Source organism: Onychostoma macrolepis, chromosome 14, assembly GCF_012432095.1.
Source record: "Onychostoma macrolepis isolate SWU-2019 chromosome 14, ASM1243209v1, whole genome shotgun sequence".
Taxonomy (NCBI): Eukaryota; Metazoa; Chordata; class Actinopteri; order Cypriniformes; family Cyprinidae; genus Onychostoma; species Onychostoma macrolepis.
The window spans coordinates 21,804,990-21,826,410 of NC_081168.1; the positions used below are offsets into that span (position 1 = coordinate 21,804,990).

The 21,421-nt window shown below is 35.7% G+C and overlaps 1 protein-coding gene across 1 annotated transcript in view; it reads left to right on the top strand.

The window, feature by feature from the left end:
- Positions 1-400: 400 nt before the first annotated feature.
- snx25 (sorting nexin 25) overlaps positions 401-21,421 on the top strand; it is a 62,743-nt gene continuing 41,722 nt past the window's right edge. Inside the window, exons 1-4 of the mRNA XM_058797946.1 lie at positions 401-1,335; positions 2,861-2,945; positions 15,014-15,230; positions 17,263-17,435. Of these exons, the coding sequence (XP_058653929.1) occupies positions 1,036-1,335; positions 2,861-2,945; positions 15,014-15,230; positions 17,263-17,435 (775 nt within the window). The 5' untranslated portion in view covers positions 401-1,035. The remainder of the gene's footprint in view (positions 1,336-2,860; positions 2,946-15,013; positions 15,231-17,262; positions 17,436-21,421) is intronic.

Consider the following 21,421-nt stretch of genomic DNA (forward strand, 5'->3'; position numbering starts at 1 on the left):
CAAAACAAAAAGAAGCAACAGGACCCACAAAGTATGTTATATAACCAATCTGGGAGATGGATTTTTTTCAAAAGATTTAAGGCATTTCACTGTTGTTTGGACCCATTGTGTATGATTTATGGCCTACTCGAGGCTCCACAGTCGCCGTGTCGCTTTTCCTACTACGGCAAAGGCTTGTCTTATGAATATTAATCAGGTAATGCTGACGTTGCTTAGTAACCTTCCGCCACCTTCTAGTCAAGTGTTAATAATTATTCATGAGGTAAATCTCATTCGCTCATTCGCTAGTCGACTACCGCCTACGCCCCAACGTCTGATTTTCGACCAATCAATCTGGGCGATTGAGCGAACGTCACGTTGCGTAATTAATATTCATAAACAACCTCTTCTCCATAGTAGACCTCGCAAATTCGCCACTCGAAAGGCAGCTGGGGATCTAAGCAGAATTGAGACCGCTTGTCAACGCGACGGATTGATAAGAAGTTTCATTTTTTGCCACATTTCGGATCTGCCGCGGTGGATAATGAAAACACCAGGGAGTGAACACTTAGTATTTACATCTTTATCTCACGTTTGAGGCTTAAAAGTTAAAGTCATCGCGTGATGCCGCTCCGTTGTTTGTATAGGCGTCAATGGACCTGATCGCGTCGCGAGATGTTTTGATAGATTTGGATGAGCTTGTGTGGACATCTGCTTTGTTGTTTCTAACTTGTCGTCCTTTGTGTGCACTTGATGTTCCTTATGCATTTGTGGAGGATTTGAATTAGCAGCCATTTAAGCTGTCCTAGAGCCAGCCAGGTTATCTGGCTGATCATCATTTCAAGTGCACTGCTGTCATTGAACTGCTCAGATGCAACAGTTGCATGTGCATTTCTTTTATTAAGTGGCTCAGACGCCCGGATCATCCGCGCTTCCCCTCTGAATGGAACGCACACATTGTGATGAGTGAAATCTGGGCTGTGAAGTCAAGGGGAATGCAGCCTGTCTATTGTGGTGCGCACGTGAGGACATGTCATTTCCAGCAGCAGCAGCATCATGCATCCTGATGGCCGAAGCAGCAGCATCAGCAGGTCGGATGTCCTCATGCCCAGCGCCGTCTATCCGTCTCTGGTCGTCGGCATCGCGACGGCGGTGCTGGTCTTCCAGCTCGGCTCTGGAGGACTCACTCTCACCTCGTTTTTCCTCAAACTCTTTATTTATGTGTCCTTCGCGTTGTTATGTTTCCTGCTGGGAATTCTCGGGCTGCTGGTGAAGAAAAGCCCCCTGAAGATCAGTAGATTTGACACCACTGGGAGACAGTCATCGAAGCTCGTGGATTTATTCAATAAGTTAATGGTAAGGCTGATGTTACGTCACAACATCCACACAAATACACCCAAACAATAATTTTACACTGGCACTGTGATTGTTACAAAGAATGTGACTGTGTCTGATGGTGATGACATGTTTATATATATATATATATATATATCATAATTTTGGGGTAAATTTATGTTTTTTTTAAATAACAGAAGGTAACAAATAACGTGTATATATGCAAGATGTATATATATGATATATTTAATATAATTAAAAACAAACATTCTTAATATAATGTATATAATATTTTATATGTATATTTAGATTCCTCTTATTCTTTTGTGGTAGATGTAAATAAATATAATAAAATATATTAAATATATAAAAAGATGTATTAAAGTTTACATTATATTATATGTTATGTATTATGTTATCTATCTATCTATCTATCTATCTATCTATCTATCTATCTATCTATCTACACTGTAAAAACTGTGAAAATGTTACAGTAAAAACCTGTTAAATGGTTAACGGGAAGTTCTTGTAAAATTTACAGGGAAAAAAAATTGACGTTCCCAGAATTTCCTGCGTTGCATTTAAAATTTTGTTTGAATTTGATGTTTTTTCTTTGAAATAACTGTTTCTTCTTATTTTTTTTCTTATCAGTTATATTTATTAGGGTTGTATGTTACATCTAATGTTGTTAAATTAATGTTTATTGCATATTTCAGTTTAATGAGTCTCACCATAATGGTGTTTAGTGTTTGTGTGAATGACACTGTGCACCTTCTATATATGTTATTATTTAAAAGCTGCCTGTGATGGGCTCTGGTTCATCATGTGACTCTCATCACCAACTGCATTTGTTTGTTATCAGTGTATTTCAAAGGTACAAAACAGATTTCAGTACTTCAATAGGTTGCTATATTAACATTATATCATTTAATGAAATTACGGTATTTAACTGTAAATTGAAGTTAAAACCACAGCTGCCGTTTTTTTACTGTAAATTTTACGAACATTTTTTTACAGTGTACACACACACACACACTTGTGATTTCATGGTAAATTTAGATATGCTTAATTAAAAAATGAAGAAAAATATTTGAAATATATTTATTATTTAATGTTTGTTTCATTTAAAAGTAAATTTCTATTCATATGTCAATAATTTATGAAATGAAATAAATAGGCTTAGTAAGATTCACTTACACTGTAAACAAAACAAGAACAAAACTATTAGACTATAAAGACTCAGTATACACAAAAGTAAATATTACACAATTTATTGGCAAATACATAGAAAACTCTAGTTCTTACAAATCAGCCAGACTTTATTACCTGGTTCTTTTTGTTGTGATTGTGTTGTTAATCTCAACCTGATATCATTTGGCTTGTACTGTATATTCCACATAGAATCAATGCCAGGACTTGTAACGCATGTAACTGGTACTAAAAATGTCCTTCAGCTGGGTCTTTTAATTGGTTTTCTACATAATGAGTGTTGTGCTTGGCTGTCATGAGTGATTAATGTCTAATGATTTTCTTCCTCACTCTGTAGGGCCGGTTCTGTGTACCTCTGCTGGATTCAGCCCAGACCAGGAGGGTTGTGGTGTCCCTCAATGTAGATAAAGCCCTCAAAGAAGGTAAGTAGACCTGCTAGCAGGATGTGTGGAGTCCCCGACAGTCTCTAGTGGATTAAAGCCTTTCAGTTGTTACCCTTTTGAACTGTTTTCTTCTTATTTGTGAATGCAGTGTGTTAGCCTGTGACATCAGCGTGTAAACAGGAAATAGTTATCCGGTGAAAGCGGCAACCTTTGGTGTGACTCATAACTAGTCCTTGTTTGATCAGTGATTGCTGTGAAATCATTCTTGTGTCGGGTCGTTCTGATGCTGAGGAAAATGTTATTAACCATAGCATCTCACAGATCCGCCATCTGAAGCTCTGCTCTCTGAAGGGACACATTTCATGTTAAAATCTTTCATTCATGGCGATCATTTTAATAGGCCAAAGAGGGTGTGAAGTGTGCCAGCTTGTCAAAGAGAGAGAGAGGGATGATGGGATCCATCAGTCCCGTCTGTCGCAATGATGTTAGACTGAAAAACACAAAAGCGTTTGTCTTTGCTGAGGATGAAATCCTCGTCTGCTGTCTTCCCCGTTTAAAACCTTAGGACATCACGGCTTAGATGGAAGTAGGTGTGAAATTAAAGGGCGTCTGGCTATTTTTAGACAAATATGTGTTTTTGCTCTGCCAAGCAAAAGATGCTACCAGTTTTGATTATTTTGTAAAGGTGAAAAATGCTTAGCATCCGGCAAGATCCTCCAATCATTGTGTGTGGTTTTCTCCGACCTACATTCGGTTGAATAATTGAACAAAATATGTATGCAAAAGAAAATCTATTTGAGAAATGTGTATTTAAAAGAATAGTTCACATCGAAATGAAGATTCTGTGGTTATTTTCTCACTTTCATGCCGTTTGAAACATGTTTGACTTTCTTTCTTTTGTGGAACACAAGTGGAGATGTTTTGAAGAATGTTCAGCCGCTCTTTTCTAAACTGTAATATCAAGCTCCAAAACTGACATGGAGCCATGATACTCAAAACTGACTGAAGGCTTACGATAGATTTTATTTAGCATATGAAATACTAGACATAAAAATATTGAAAAAATAAATAAAAAAAATGTGTTTTTTGTTGGCTATTATGGTTTATGTATGTCATGTACAGGTAGTAAATATGAGAATATGAAGCTCATACTTGAGGAGGAAAAAGATCCCAATTTTTTTGAGGCCCGAATTGAACCAAATATGCAATTTGGTACAAATGCTGATATTTATGTCCAAAAGTAAGATGCAATTCTGATAGCATGTAATGTAAACCAATGAGATCTTTATAACAGTATTGCAGACTATGTCCCTCGGTTTCACAGACAAGGTTTAAGCCTAGTCCCAGACTTAAATGTAATTCTGAGCTGTTTCAACTTTAAGAAAACTGCATTGATTGATTTTAAAATATATCAGTGCCTTTGTTTTGTCTCAAGATGCACACCAGTAATGTTTTTTTTTTTTTTTTTCTAAGGCATGTTAATAAATTGACTTAAATGTCCTAATTGAACTATGGCCTAATCCTGGCTTAATCTAAACCCTGTCTGTGAAACCAGATGATTTGATGATCAAAACATATAATGCAATGAAATACAATGATGATTAAGAGATGAACAAATAAACTTCTCACTTTTCTAAAAAATAATGTATGGATAATCAAGTAAACTTAAAGTTGTTTAAGTCCAGTAAGTGTTCATCTTGAAATATTACTAACAGAATCAAAGTTATTGTTACGTTTTCTTTATTAAAGTCAGTAAAGATTTTACAACACAAAGGAAATAAATGACGTGGATGTGATTAGAATGATACTAAAAGGCCTTCAATCTGATAAAGTATAAACTATCAATCAGATGACAGAAGGCATGAAGTAGATTGTGTTCAACAGGTTCTTCAGCAAAGTGTTGATTATTTAGAGGCCTTAGAAATATGATACGGTAGGCTTTATAGAGTTAATTCCTGTGTTTTTAAATGTAAAATATATCTTGTGAAATTACCCATAATCAGTCATTAATGTCTGTAAAAAGTTTTAATGGTCATGTCATGAGTTAAAAAAAAAAAAAAATCTATATATTTTTTTCAGCCTTTTGTTGATATTCAATATATCTTGAATTTGGATTTTGTTTGCACCAAGTTTGATGTCAGTGAACCCATTTCTTTCCGTGGCCTTTAACTGAATGCAACGTACCAAGTTTAAAAACTGAAGTTTGAATGAGATTTGGGAGCTGCTGTGGAGGGAAAGATTTGTAGTTTATTACACAATTTCAGTCTGTTCCTCTCAAAAAGCTGTTATATAACAGCAGAAGATTTGGAATAAAGTGCACAAGGTTTTTGAGCACTGTGTAGTTGCCATGTGCTTTCATTGTTTACACCGATCTTTTCCATACAAAATATCTCCTTTTGTGTTTCATGGAAAAAAGATTTGATCAGAGTGAGTAAATGATGGCTGTTTTTATTTTTGGGTGATATCCCTATGGTCTGTGTTATTGTTTAGAGGTGAATATTGAACGTGAAATCCATCAGCCCAGCACACAACAGCGTCAGATGTTTTCACCTTTGATCTCTGTCAGTCACAAGACCACCTCTGTGTTCCAGCACTCAGACTGGCTGCATTTCTTTGGAAAATCTCAGAGCTTTAGAACATCTGGGGTTTCCTACAGCAGTCTCAAAAGTAGGCCGATGGCCTGTGGACTTAAAATGCCTGAATGTCACTGCATTAGATGTTATTAAAATATCAAATCAAGTCTCCATATCTGTATTCATATGCTGCAAGATATTTTCTCTTTCATAACATCACTTTATGTCGTCATGTTTCCTCATCGGCGTTTAATCAGCTGCTGTTTTGTTCATTTTAAAGTGGATATATGCCGTCAGTTCAGAATATTCCCCCAAAAATAAAAAATTGCTGAAAAATGCAGATGCAGATGAGTTTGTTTCTTCATACACTCTTAAAAGGTGTAAAATATGGACAAACCCAGCGATTGGGTTGTTTGGGTTGCGTCAGAATGAGAGTCCAAACAGCTGATAAAAACATCACAATAATCCAGAACATGACTCCAGTCCATCAATTAATGTCTTGTGAAGTGAAATGCTGCATGTTTGTAAGAAGCTTAGTACGTGAACAATAGAAGTCAAGGGAAAGTTCCCACCATAGTAGAAAAACAAACGTACGTGTGTGTGTGTGTCCAGCACATTTTCATCTTTGTGTGAACTATTAGTTTGTGTTCTTGTGCTCTTTCTTTAAAATAATTGACACCCTAAGATGTCAAAAGGCATTAGAAATAATAATAATAATAATAAAAATATTGTTGAATAATTAATGCAGTGACTTCACATATTTTTAAAGGGATAGTTCACCCAAAAATGAACATTTGATGTTTATCTGCTTACCCCCAGGGCATCCAAGATGTAGGTGACTTTGTTTCTTCAGTAGAACACAAACAAAGATTTTTAACTCAAACCGTTGCAGTCTGTCAGTCATATAATGCCAGTCAATGGGCACAGAATCTTTGAGAGGGGAAAAAAAACATGCACAGACAAATTCAAATTAAACCTTGCAGCTTGTGATGATACATTGATGTCCTAAGACACAAAACGATCGGTTGTATAACTGAACAGTATTTGTATAATTTTTTACCTCTGATAAACCTCAATGTCCGACTGTCACAACATCCGGTGCGTGACGCGTCAACCTGCTCTGGCACATAGATATATATACATAGATGCCCTGGGGGTAAGCAGATAAACATCAAATTTTCATTTTTGTGTGAACTATCCCTTTAAGTGTGACTTGAATGTCCATGTACTGTGGCCACTATATATAATAAAAATAGGAAGAGCTCTTCTGACAGCTCCAGGGTACTAGTCATCATTATGTGGACAGTCGTGGGTCAGAAGGTTTCTAATCTCTCCTTCTCTTTGTCTGTATTGTTGCTGTTTTATTTTTGGATATGCTTGAGAAAACAATCGCTGTCTCTGACCGTGCAGTTTTTTCCTGTCTGTCTTATTATCTGTCTCTCTCTCTCTGTCTCTCTGTTGGAGTGTGTGGGTGGAATGACATTATAGCAGAAACCACTAACTGCATCCATCAAACATGTATTTTACCTCAGTACACACACACACACACACACACACACACACACACACACACACACACACACACCTTAGTTTTTCTGTTATGTTGGAAACTTTCCATTGACATCTATTGTTTATATACTGAGCTGTTTTCTATTTTTACATAACCCTCACACAAACCATGCTGTGTTTTTATGTTTAGACATTTTGTTTGTTTTTAAACTGTTTTGTAGGTGATTTCAGGTTATTTATATGCATCCAATGTTTGTCAGTCTTTTCATACCTCTACGATGCTTTTTGTCTGCGTTCTGAAAGCTCTCAGAGTGCATACTTCATCTGATGAATTAGATTACAAAAGTGCTGTGAAATGCGCTATGACGCTTCATATTACATTAAATTATTTTTTTAAGAGTCACTTGCTGTATTTACTTGAAGTAAATATGGCTACGTGAACAGAAACACCTTCTGTATATAATTATTATTTCTATTAATACTTTTTATTTTTATTATTTTTAGACTTTTCATATTTACTTTGTAAATTTATTTGTAAGTGTGTGTGTGTATACAAATGTGTGTGTATGTAGGTAGCATGTATGTTTGTTTATTTATATATATATATATATATATATACATACATACACACACACACACACACACACACACACACACACATATATACAGTGTATATATACATACACACACACACACACACACACACACACAAACATTTAGGATGATAGTTATGTAATTTTATAACTTAAAAGTTTGTAAATTACAAAGGTTTAAGTTATAAAATTACATAACTATCATCCTAAAAACTTGACCTTTTATGTCAATATTACAGGAAAATAAGGCAGAAAAGTTAGGTGTGGCCTCTGTGGGCTTCTTTATGTTTATTGAAACATTATTATTTGTCTCCCCTTTTTCTGTTTTTCCTTTTTTTTTTTTTTTTCACTAAAAGTATCAGCAGCGCTCCGTATTTTCAGATAAGATTGATCACAACTTAAGTTTGTTCTGAATATGACCATGCGCATGCACTCTGTGTTTTTGCTTGCTGCCAGCAAACAGCATCATATGCATAATTGCATATGTCCAGTAGTATGTTTCCCATTATAAGTCTCTTTCTGATAAATATAAATGTCACACTCTTTCTACCCGTGTTTCTAGCACCTCTGACTGATCACATGACCAGGAACAGCTGCTGGTGCATGACAGCTAATAGCGTTAACATGAATGAGGAATTCAGCTTCACTCTCCTAATGAATTGTGCGGGGGGAACGGGATCCATGATTATAATAATGAGCTTGCTTACACGGTTTGATCCCCTTGCTCAGTACACTAGAGACCCTGTTACCAACACAGAGCTGACGCACAGCGCTGGTGAACACCGGACACTAGTGTGGTCTCGGTCACAGAGAGTCCTTCATCCAGACTGATGGGTCTGTGTTTCACTCTGAAACGCATGTACTGTGTTCTGCTGCTCACAAACTGAATTGCAAGTCCACATATTTTGAATATATTTAATACGTTATTGAATTGCATTAAATATATAATTGCAGATAGTAAAGACCAATTTTGCAGCTGTGTACTCATTGAGAAGATGCTAGGGTGTTACTAGGGTTTGCTCTCACACAAAGTTGATGTTCCATAACTGATATGGTCTTCTGATCAGGTTTCTCTGCATGACAAATGCACATGGACCATTAGCTGCTTAACCACATTACTGACCCAGGATCAGCTGTCACTGATGATGTAAATCAGTTTTTCATGATGCTCACTTCCTGTAGATCAGCCTGATGGGCCAGAGATAGAGAATAGAAGACTTTAATGACTAATTCCTATGTGTATTTTCCAATTCTGCCGGTCATGGCTGCAGAAGATATCTTGACCTGGAATGGAATACTAGTCAGAGTTATTATACAGCAGTTAACTAAAATTAAAACCATAAAAACATTTTCTATTACTTGAAATAAAATAAACATTCATTTAAGTAAATTAAAATAAATCTTTAAAAAATAGAGAGAGCGTTTTAAAAAATTTAATAAAAATGACAAAAACACACAACAAAACGTCCAAAACTTTTGCTTAAAAAAAAAAGAAAAAAAAAAAGATATATATAGATAGATAGATAGAGATATATAGAGAGAGATATATAGATAGATAGATAGATTGTTAATATATCTATATAGATATATCTATCTAAAACTATACTAGTATCTCAATGATACTAAAATAACATTGATACTATATAGTGCAGTGTTATATGATATATGAAACAGCAACATTTTCATAACTTTATGCAACTTTAATCATTTTGAACAGTATTTGGCTATATTGTTGTCATGTGACTTAATCACATTGCATGTTTAATTTAGATGAGATATATATTATAATAATATTTACATCCTGTACATACTATATATTGCAGAAATATGCAGTTTCCTGTATAACCTATATCTGTGTTAAATGTGTTGGATATGTGAAATCATAGTCTTTCAAGCATGTTTTGGTGATAATAGGCGCTTTTGAATACGTCTGCAGCACAAAAATTGTTATCAGACTCCCTGCTGGGTGTTTTTACGCACCGATGACAAAATCCCATCAGCACCTGTCACACGCCGTAAATAATCGGTGAATGCAGTTGTTTGGCTTCCAGTTTGACTCATCTGTGCTGTCAGAATCTGAAAAATGGACCAAAATCACAAAAGAAAAGAAAAGAGATCAGAGGGAAGCGTTATATGTGTGGTAGTTTGTGGTTTTCTGGACCATGATGATTCAAGCTTTAAATAATTCAAAAAGCTTTCTCCTGGGTTGTATTTACGTATTCAGCTGGTGTTTTTAGCAAAACTGTGCTTCCTGTAAACAACCTGAATGACTCCACTCTCATTTAGCCACCCTTGAATTATTATTATTTTTTTTTTTTGGCTTTAGTTCACGGTTGCTTAGTCTATGATCAGCCAAACCACAGTAGTAGTCTTATGATAGACCTTATTATTGAGTCTAAAACACAGAATTTCCTGTAAAAGGAGAGAGTTATACTCACGTTTAAAGGTCAGCTGCTGAGATTCGTGAGGAATTTTCATACATTTTCATCAAATTTTCATAGATTTAAAACTAATATAATTTTTTATTTCTTAAAGGTCTGTGATGTGTGGATGTGAGACTAGAATGATAACTAATGTTTTACATTTTGCATATGGCTCTGGTCCTTCATTAAATGTAAGTCTGGGCTGTTTTATGTCCATCAGGAGAAAATCTCTGCATATATGTCTCATAAGTTCTTATAATATATTTCTGTGAAAAACAGACAATTTTGTATCATTATTCAGTGAAGATCAATAGTTTTGATAAGTTAGTAAGGTTAAATTCATATTTTTATTTAGCAAAGATGCATTAAATGTATCAAAAGTGATAGCAAAGACATTATAATGTTGCAAAAGATTTCTGTTTAAAAAAATAACTTTCTAATCATCAAAGAATCCTGAAAAAAATGTATCACTTTCCAAATTAAGCAGCACAACTTTTTTCAACATTGACATAAGATATGTTTGTTGAGCTGCAAATCAGCATATTAGAATGTGACACTGAAGACTGGAATAATGATGCAGCTTGCATCACAGAAATAAAATACATTTTGAAATATATTAAAAATGAAAACGGTTATTTAAAATTATAATAATATTTCAACATTTTTACTGTATTTTTGATCAAATAAATGCGGCCTTGGTAAGCATACAAGGCTCCCTTGCATTTCTGCCAGCCTGATGGCATTTCTCTTATGATTCATTCCTGCCTAAAAGGATTCTGGGTGTTTGTGGGTGTTGTTTTTTTTGTTGTTGAAAGGCCTAGATAATCTGTATGTGCCTATCTCGCTCGCTCTCTTCTTTCAAGATGAGTGTATAATGGTGAGAAGATGGCATCTAGTCTCTTCCAGGTTGTGGCTGTGAAGGCTCGTGCATCACAGGTCTTGTTAAACCGAATGATGTTCACTGAAGCTGTTTCTGATCGTTCATTCTGACTCACTCCCTCCTGTATTCTGAGCACAGCTGGGTGTCACATTTATGAATTGAGTAAATTAGATGTCATTTCATTCTCATTAGTGATGTTTGCTGGAGCAAGAGCCACTTTAACCATTTGCATCTGCAAAAGTGAACGTTTTGTCATCATTTACTCACCCTGCCTTTCCAAACCTGTCTGATGTTCTTTCTTCTGTATTAAGTTCTAGTGATGCACACTTAATTCAGTCTTCTCCATAAAAGTACAAAGAACAAATCAATTGTTTGAGTCTGATCTTTATGTTGTGAATCAATTGGTTTAGTTCACAAAGCAGAACGGAATGATTCCAAATCAGACTGATCTTGAGTTCAATGATTCACTCCAGATGGTTAATAGCTCATTGGAGGAATATTATGACTGAATTAACAACTTCAATTTTGGTAAAATGTGTAACTTGAAAGGTTCAGTCCATGTTCATTGGATCCAAGTGGATGCTGCACACTGGTGGTGGTTGAGGAGAGACTCCCCACATGATTGTAAAGCGCTTTGGGTGTATAGCAATACACAATAAAAGCGCTATATAAATGCTTCATTCATTCATTCATTCATTCATTCATTGTTATTGCATGAAACACCAACCAGGCTATTATTGGAAATTTCTTGTTTACTGTCTGAAAGTCATACAGGTTTGACTGCAACACAGTGCTGAATAAATAATGACCAAATTGTCATTTTTAGATGAAATATGATTTCATTTTAAGGTTTTCATAAATTTTTACTTAAGTTTTTTTTTTTTTTTTAATAATAATTGTATATTAATATCCGTTAATCACTGTAGTCCATTTATTCTGACTGAACTGTACAAAAATAATATTTTAGTTGATTTATGCATTGTGTAAACTGTTGATAATATGCAAAATGATTACTTTTCCAAATTTTTATTTTGTTTAGTTTTTACTTTTTAAAATTATTATTATTATTATTATTATTATTTTTACTTTTTAAAATTATTATATATATATATATATATTTTTTTTTTTTATATTATATTTTTTATTATGTTAATTTTATTTTTATGTTTCCTGCAGTCACAGTGAGACAGTATTATTGGAGTTCTTCTCGCATCTTTTCTGTTGTGTCTCTTAATAAGCAGAAGATGCCTAAAGGAAACTGCACGGGAACAGTGTCAGCAGCACTTCCTGATGCTCAGCTGGGGAAAGTCAGCACATTTTATGAGGTCACTGTGGCTATAAATAGTGCTGCCTCAGCCGGGAGGAAAAATGCCTGCAAACCAAGTATTCAATAACTGCTACACAAAGGGTGTCACTGAAGCTTATTCAGCTGTAGATCTGCTTATTTTGACTGTGTGAGCGGTTACGGTGGGCGTTGGATTCTCGTGTCATTAGAGGACTGTTGCAGTAGCCTACAGTCATTGCTAAGTGCCATCGCATTCATGCCATCTGCCACCTGCTGTTGTGTGTGTGTATGTTTGAGGAGTGGTTTCATCTTCTTTTCTTTTTTTTTCTTCTTTTTTCTTTTCTTTTCTTTTGGAAATATATTATGCAAACAAAAAAATCTGTATTCATCATTCATTGTAGTCTATCTATCCATGAAATTGCATATAATTATAGTTTATAAAAATAAGATTTTAATAGATTTTTGCATTTAGCATTAATAGTGGATGATAATGTGCAAAATTTGGAATCTTATTTCTATCCAGCTGTCTGTATTTGTTAATTTATCTAGTGACAGGACAAACAGCAGATTATTCTTTTACACCCAATAAATACAGTGTTGCTGATTAGCTTGATTTGCTCAGACTGTATTATATTTGGTTCTCTGTTGACAGCAAATGTTGACGAGGATGTTGTGTGCTTTATCATGCTGATAAAAAGCTGTGAAGCGAAGACATCTGGTAGCCTCATTGACTTAAGAGGCTTTTTTTAAATAGTATGTGAAACAGTATGCAGTATACTACATTTAACATTTTTAAACAGCCATATTAACACTTGACCTCATTGCATGATTAACTGAGAGTGATGTCCAGTAATGATTTTTGAAGTAATTGTGTCTTAAAGGGATAGTTCACCCAAAAATAAAAATTACTGCCTGTTGTACTCACTCTCAAGCCATCCTAGGTGTATTTGACTTTCTTATTTCAGACGAATACAATCAGAGTTATATTAATACGATTTCCTGGCTCTTCCAAGCTTTATAATGGCAGTGAATGGCTGTTGAGAGTTTTAAGCAAAGTAAAGTGTATAAATCCATCATATAAAGTACTCCACATGGCTTTGGGGGGTTAAAAAAGCATTCTGAAGCGAATTGATGCATCTGTGGAAAAAAAAAAAATACCCGTGTAGGGTTTATACATAGAAATAATTTCATTTAGCTCAAAGGGAATCATTTATGATTTTATAGGGAATTTGAACAGAATCACTGTTTTGCGGCTGATCACGGAGTTGGCCGGCGATTCACTGAACGAGCCGTATAACATTAATTCTGCACTGGATATTAAAATCCAAAATATAGTGAAAACACTATTAATAAGCACAGTAACAAGATCGGCAGATTAAGACATTAACTTGTAAGCACAAAACAAGATACTTCTCTTTTCAATATAAATAAGACTTTATTTATATAAACCTAAGACATAAACTAATCTAACACATGAACACACGCATTCACACATTCACATGTTGCAGAAAGAGAGAAAGGATGAGTTTAGAGAATGAAAATGTGAAATCCCAAGTTTATAGCAATATGTGCAATTGCATAGACCTGAACAACCATCAATCACTTAATTAACCCTCGCATTGAGTTTCTCAATGAGGCTAAACTTTATATTAAATGCACCAGCTCAGTTAGACCTGGAGGTTACTTGCTTGCGTTGCATTTGTGTTACAGGGACATAGGGACATGTTCGGTGAAGACCAGAGAGGGGTTAAAAGGTCTCCTGAAGAATTTCAGTCTCAGTCTTTGTCTTGTATGGGTGGGGGAAAAGTCCATCTAAAGAAGCTCTTGATTTCTCTTGTGGAACACATGTGATGGCCATATCTTTGACCATTAATCTTGATTATTTGCCCCAAATTTGACGATCTCCTTCCTGCGTTGGACTTATCAATAAGTGTTCTTTTGTCTTAATGTTGCGAGCTGTTCTGTGAAAGAGGCTTGTTGGTTAGGCTTTCTTCAGAGGTCGGAGCTAGGAATCTGATTTATGACGTTGTCCTGTTTTCTTGGGGCCTCTTCTGGAATTTTGGCTCCTCATGTTTCGATGTTCCGATCGAATCTTAGTTTTGTCTGACTCGTTCTGATACTACACCCGTATTATTTAGCCTAAAACTTTATAAACCGTAACCTCAGGATTTGTAAAGAAAAATGTCCGAGGATTTCAATATAAGCCAAGAGGAGACAGGTTTTCCTTTGCTGTAAACAAAACTTGGTTCCCATGAGACCTACGTCATCTGCTAAACGCCACTCTCTCATTAACACGTGCACGATGACAGTTAGCGGAAGCTAGAGATTGCACTTTATAAAGTTTTAAATATAGATAATTTTCTTACACACACACACACACACACACACACACACACACACACACACACATCGATTTGCTTCAGAAGGCCTTTATTTACCCCCCAGAGCTGTGTGGAGTACTTATTATGATGGATGGATGCACTTTTTTGGGCATCAAAATCTTGACCCCCATTCACTGCCATTATAAAGCTCGGAAGAGCCAGGACAATTTTTTTTTTTTTATATAACTCGATTGTATTTGTCTGAAATAAGAAAGTCATATACACCCACGATGGCTTGAGGTTGAGTAAATCATGGGTTAATTTTAATTTTGGGGTGAACTATCCCTTTAACTTTGGGCAGTTAAGAAGGAGATGTCAAAAATGGTGGTTGTATTGCATTGTAAGGTTGAGTATTCTGCACAGTATGCACTGGTTCTATACTAAATATTGGTAATTCTGGAATATTGGTGAAACTGATTGTCTATATTAATCGGTGACATTCTCTCTGTTTTTCTCCCTGCAGTGTTTGACTACAGCTATCGGGACTATATTCTGTCTTGGTACGTCCCCTTGAGTCGAGATGAGGGCCAACTGTATCAGATGTTGTCTGAGGACTTCTGGGAAATGACCAAACAGCTGCGAATGCGTCTGTCTGAGGTGGACGTGGTCAACCTGGTCTGTAACGACATGGTCAAGACCCTTCACACGCACTTCTGTGACCTCAAGGCTGCTAACACAAGGTGAGACATGCAGCACTTCTTGTGGTTCCATTGAGATGGACATAAAATTGTTACCATTGAATGCATACAAAATGCACATTATCCATTGTCAACACTGTCAGGGTCAGTGGACTTGCAAACAAGGTGAAATACAGAATCTGTTTTTGGCATGCTCGGTTATCGTTCATAACAAAGTATTATTAGTTATACTGACTGGTACTTTATTTTATCACGTTCATTATAGCAGGCGATTCATCTGTGATTCTGAGCGCAAATTGCGTAGCTTGTCAGTGAACTATGGCTCTGTGTATTAAATGGCGCTCCATTTGAAAACAGGTGATGGAGATTTACTGCTAATCATGGAACCGGCTTTACTGATGAGATGCGCATGACAATCGCATGCAATATATCGTGCAGCCCTAAAAAAAAAAATTATTCAAATAGAAAACAGTTTTTTAAAATTACCATTTTCCGGTGTTTTTTTTTCTTTTCTTTTTTGATCCAGTAAATGCAGCCTAGGTGAGAATATGAGACTTCTTTCAAAAACATTCAGAAACAACATTCTTACCAAGCCCAACTTTTGAATGCTGATGTATGCATGTTTCAGGCGTTTTATGTGTGGTTATCCGGATTGACAGAACGAAAGCCTTTTCTTTCATCTTTACTCTGATAACAGCACACAGTAAATGTAAGTGGGAAAAGCACAAGAATGCAAAACCTTTGTGCTTGTTGAAATTCAGTCTGCTTGGGTTTGGATCACAAGCACTCTCTTGATTGGATTCATTGATTACTGATTTGTCAGTGGAAAGAAAGCCAAATGATTGCTTTATAAACACGAACACACACACTCACTCACTGACTCACTCTGGAGATTCATATTTCTCAGTTTGATTGATTTAACACGATGAAGACTGCTGACAACTTTAAAACTCCAGCCTGTAATGTGACCCTTTGTTTTACACAAAACATCACACACACTTCCACACTTGTCTTTCCTTGTTGTTCCATTTGCTTACACACTCTCTCTGTGTGAGTGTGTTGGATGTGGATGCATTAATGAGCGTTTCTGCCGGTCGTGTGTGTGTGTGTGTCAGTGATCGATCTGCACAGCTCATTAGCTGAGTGAACAGACATCTTTTGTTGCCTCTCTTTTTCTGCTTCTCATCTGTCTTCCTCCACCTGCTTATCTGTCTCTATCCATTTATGAAATATTTCCCCCTTCGTATTTTATGGTCTTAATATGCTCTGTTAGTGTGATTGCTTAAATAAGAAAAATTAAATTAAAAATAATATAAAATAAATAAAAAATATTATAAACAAATAACTGTCTCGAAGGTTTCAAAGTGCTTTATTGGCATGTTTGCTTCGTATATTGCCAAGGAAGAAAGGAAAATTTTATTATATTATATTATATTATATTATATTATATCATATATTTAAAAACAACAAAAAACATTAATTTCTTTTAATATTCTAATAAAATCTTAATCTCACTTTTTCAAAATACTTTATTGGTTCATTACATGATTACATGATTCATTTGCATATTGCCAAGGAAGAAAGGTAAAAAAATATAAATTATAATAATAACAGATATAAATATCTTTTTTTACATTTTTTTTTATTAATATCTCTTGCAATTTTACTGCTACAAAATGCTTTATTGGCATGATTGGTTTGCATATTGCCAAGGAAGAAAGGGAAATAAAAAAATAAAAAAATAAATAATATATATAATATAATATAGGCCTAATATATAATTATATTACATTATAGTTTGAGTTAAAAATAAATAATATTTCAATTATGATTCATTCTAATAATTGCGGTCTCTTGCATTTTTTCAAAGTACTTTATTGGCATGTTTGCATGATACCAAATAAGAAAAAAGAAGAAAATGCTAATGAAAGTGCTAATGTAATTGGATTAAAATAAAATAAAACAAGATATTAATTTCTGTCTCTTAACAATTTAAATTTTCAGATTGTTTCATTGGCATGACGGTTTAAATACAATAGAATACAATAGTCTCTCTCTTTCTCTGTCTCTCCAGGCTGGAGGAAGTACCACGGGCGTTTCCGTTGCATCCCTGTCTGCGCAGTCCTGATGAGGAGCTACGATTCTTGCGCTGCTGCGCCCGTCTGCTCATGCTGCGTCTGCTGCCCGCGCGGGACGCTCGTTCACGCAGTCTGCGCCTCTTACTGGTGGAGGTCGTCGCTACTAAAGGTGACTCTCACTGAAGCTGGTGTACACTGTGTGATATTTTTCAGGCCTTACGACAATGTGACAAAAAGTATTTTTGAAACAAAAAATATTTTTTTTAAACAAAAATATTTCTATTTATTTCTCTTAGTGCTTCAGAATCCTGAAAAATGTATTATAGTTTTCACAATAGTGTTATGCAGCACAACTGTTTTCAACATTGATAAGTTTCTATTAAACATTCAGCTTTGCCATCACAGGAATACATTGCATTTTAAAATATATTAAAAAAAAATCCGGCTGACGTAGTAGTAAGAAACAAACAGTATTGTGATATTACCATCCCTCTATAATAGGTGACAGAGGAAATGATCATTTAATCTTATTACTTGTATTAAACGACATAAATTCTTATAGAATGCAAGAAAACTCACACAGATTGTGATGTGGTTAGTGAAGATATTTCTTTAATACGGCTGAAAGCAGTACAAGACTTTGATAAGTAAAAGTCATTTGCTTTCATGAATCAAAATGAGATGCAGAGATTTGGTGCTCATGTTCTACACACTGATAAATCCCCCTCTCACAGAACAAAGAATTCATTCACTGACATTATCATAATTTGAGAATTAGATTTTGGGAAAATCTTTTTTTTGGCTCGAGCTTCAGTGTCTCTGAACATTCACTGACATCTCTCTGCACAATTGGATTGGACGGAGCTGATTGCCTGTTCAGTGCTCATCTGTGTTCTTACAATGCTGCTCTTGTGCAGAACTGATGAAACTCATCTACTGCAGTTTTTCTTTTTTTTTTTTTTTTTTTACAAATAATGAAATTGATTCCAGGATATTTTCGATGAACACCAGATGTGTGATTGTAATCGCCTTTGATTTGCCATGAAATTACTAATTACATATATTATAAGCGACTGACAGACAGGCTGCTGGAGAGCGATGGAGGTTGTGATAACTGCTAGTAGTTCATGTCAGTATGATACAGAGAAATGATGGATTACCGCTGGATATTAAAGAATTTTAGGTGTTCAGAAATCTGCCATCACTTACACATAATGACTAAGTAATTTCCTTTACCCAAAATTTTATTCTTAAAGGAGTAGTTTGTTCAAAAATGAAAATTTGCTGTGAATTTACTCACCCGCAGACCATCCAAGATGTATATAAGTTTGTTTCTTCACCAGATTTGGAGAAATTTAGCATTACATCACTTGCTCACCAATGGATCCTCTGGAGTGAATGGGTGCCGTCAGGATGAGAGTCCAAACAGCTGATAAAAACATCACAATAATCCACACCACTCCAGTCCATCAATTAACATCTTGTGAAGCAAAAAAGCTGCATGTTTGTTGGAAACAAATCCACCAAAATGTTTTTAACTTCAAACTGTTGATTCTGGCAAAAATGAGTCCTCTGTCCATAATATTGCTTTATCCAGTGAAAAAGCTGTCTCGTCTGAATCAGGAGAGAAATATACATAGATCAAGCACCGTTTAAAACTGTGTAAAATGCTTCTAAACAAATATGTCAGTTCATTTTGATGTGAGAGGACAACAGAGAACAGACTTTCACTAGAGGAAGCGATATTATGGATTTCAGGGCTTGTATTTTATGGCTCAGAGTGACAGTTTAAAGTTAAATGCCTTAGTAATGGATCTGTATCATACAAACACTCCCCTTTTCGATTCACAAGTTAACAGAATTGATGGACTAAAGTGGTGTGGATTATTGTGATGTTTTTATCAGCTGTTTGGCACTAGGTTTTGGGTTTGATTCCCGTTAACTGATACCTGCAAAATTAACGGTTTTCTCGTCACAAGAATATTCTAAATAACTGCACTTGAAAAGATTAAAGATTCATTTCTGCCCTATTGATTCAGGATGCAGCTGCTCTGGTTTGGGGTTATACTAGAGGAAGCGTTTGCATCTGTTGTCTCAGACTGGCAGGTTGCCACTCATTTTTTTTCAGGGCGAGACGTCATCCGCCAGCTCTGTCTGGCAGTAATGAGGCACTGCCTCGTGCTCCGTCTGCTGCGTCTCAGCATTCCTCATCAGCGCTACGTCAACAAGCTCCTGAGGAGGTTTAGAGATCTCATCATAATGAGTGACAGAGGAGAGATTGACTAAAGTAAAACAAAATAACTAAAACTATAATAAAATACCTAACTACATAATACTATTATTGTTAGAAATTGCAACAATATAAAAATAGAAATATAATACATTTAAAATTTTTATTAAAACAATAATATACAAATATGAAAAATGAATAAAAACATTTTAAAATAATAAATATTATAAATATATTTATATAAATAAAAAAAATTATATGTACAACAGAAATATATTAAATGATTTAAACTATGAATTAAAATTATAATAATATATAATTATATATTATAAATATATATTATAAAAATAGACCGAGAAACAATAAATGCATTAAACTATACATTACAATTATAGCAAATGACTAAATTATATAAATGAAAGACTTCAAATAATGAATAAAACATAAATATAACAAATACATTAAATTATAAATTAAAATGCCCCATCGGGACAAGACCACGGGAATCAGATACAGTGGGTACGGAAAGTATTCAGACCCCCTTAAATTGTTCACTCTTTGTTATATTGCAGCCATTTGCTAAAATCATTTAAGTTCATTTTTTTTTTCCTCATTAATGTACAGACAGCACCCCATATTGACAGAAAAACACAGAATTGTTGACATTTTTGCAGATTTATTAAAAAAGAAAAACTGAAATATCACATGGTCCTAAGTATTCAGACCCTTTGCTCAGTATTTAGTAGAAGCACCCTTTTGATCTAATACAGCCATGAGTCTTTTTGGGAAAGATGCAACAAGTTTTTCACACCTGGATTTGGGGATCCTCTGCCATTCCTCCTTGCAGATCCTCTCCAGTTCTGTCAGGTTGGATGGTAAACGTTGGTTGACAGCCATTTTTAGGTCTCTCCAGAGATGCTCAATTGGGTTTAAGTCAGGGCTCTGGCTGGGCCATTCAAGAACAGTCACGGAGTTGTTGTGAAGCCACTCCTTCGTTATTTTAGCTGTGTGCTTAGGGTCATTGTCTTGTTGGAAGGTAAACCTTCGGCCCAGTCTGAGGTCCTGAGCACTCTGTTTTCGTCCAGGATATCTCTGTACTGGGCCGCATTCATCTTTCCCTCGATTGCCACCAGTCGTCCTGTCCCTGCAGCTGAAAAACACCCCCACAGCATGATGCTGCCACCACCATGCTTCACTGTTGGGACTGTATTGGACAGGTGATGAGCAGTGCCTGGTTTTCTCCACACATACCGCTTAGAATTGAGGCCAAAAAGTTCTATCTTGGTCTCATCAGACCAGAGAATCTTATTCAGGTGTTTTTTAGCAAACTCCATGCGGGCTTTCATGTGTCTTGCACTGAGGAGAGGCTTCCGTCGGGCCACTCTGCCATAAAGCCCCGACTGGTGGACGGCTGCAGTGATGGTTGACTTTCTACAACTTTCTCCCGTCTCCCGACTGCATCTCTAGATCTCAGCCACAGTGATCTTTGGGTTCTCCTTTACCTCTCTCACCAAGGCTCTTCTCCCCCGATAGCTCAGTTTGGCCGGACGGCCAGCTCTAGGAAGGGTTCTGGTCGTCCCAAACGTCTTCCATTTAAGGATTATGGAGGCCACTGTGCTCTTAGGAACCTTAAGTGCAGCAGAATTTTTTTTGTAACCTTGGCCAGATCTGTACCTTGCCACAATTCTGTCTCTGAGCTCTTCAGGCAGTTCCTTTGACCTCATGATTCTCATTTGCTCTGACATGCACTGTTTGCGCGAATGAGGCGGCGTGAACTGAGCGTTTCGGGCGTTGATGCGCTTAACGCGTGATCTGAACTTTAACGTGATTTATTCACGCAAGTCGCGTCTGGTGTGAACGTACAGTTACGCACAGAGATTGTTCCAGATTCTCTGAATCTTTGGATGATATTATGCACTGTAGAT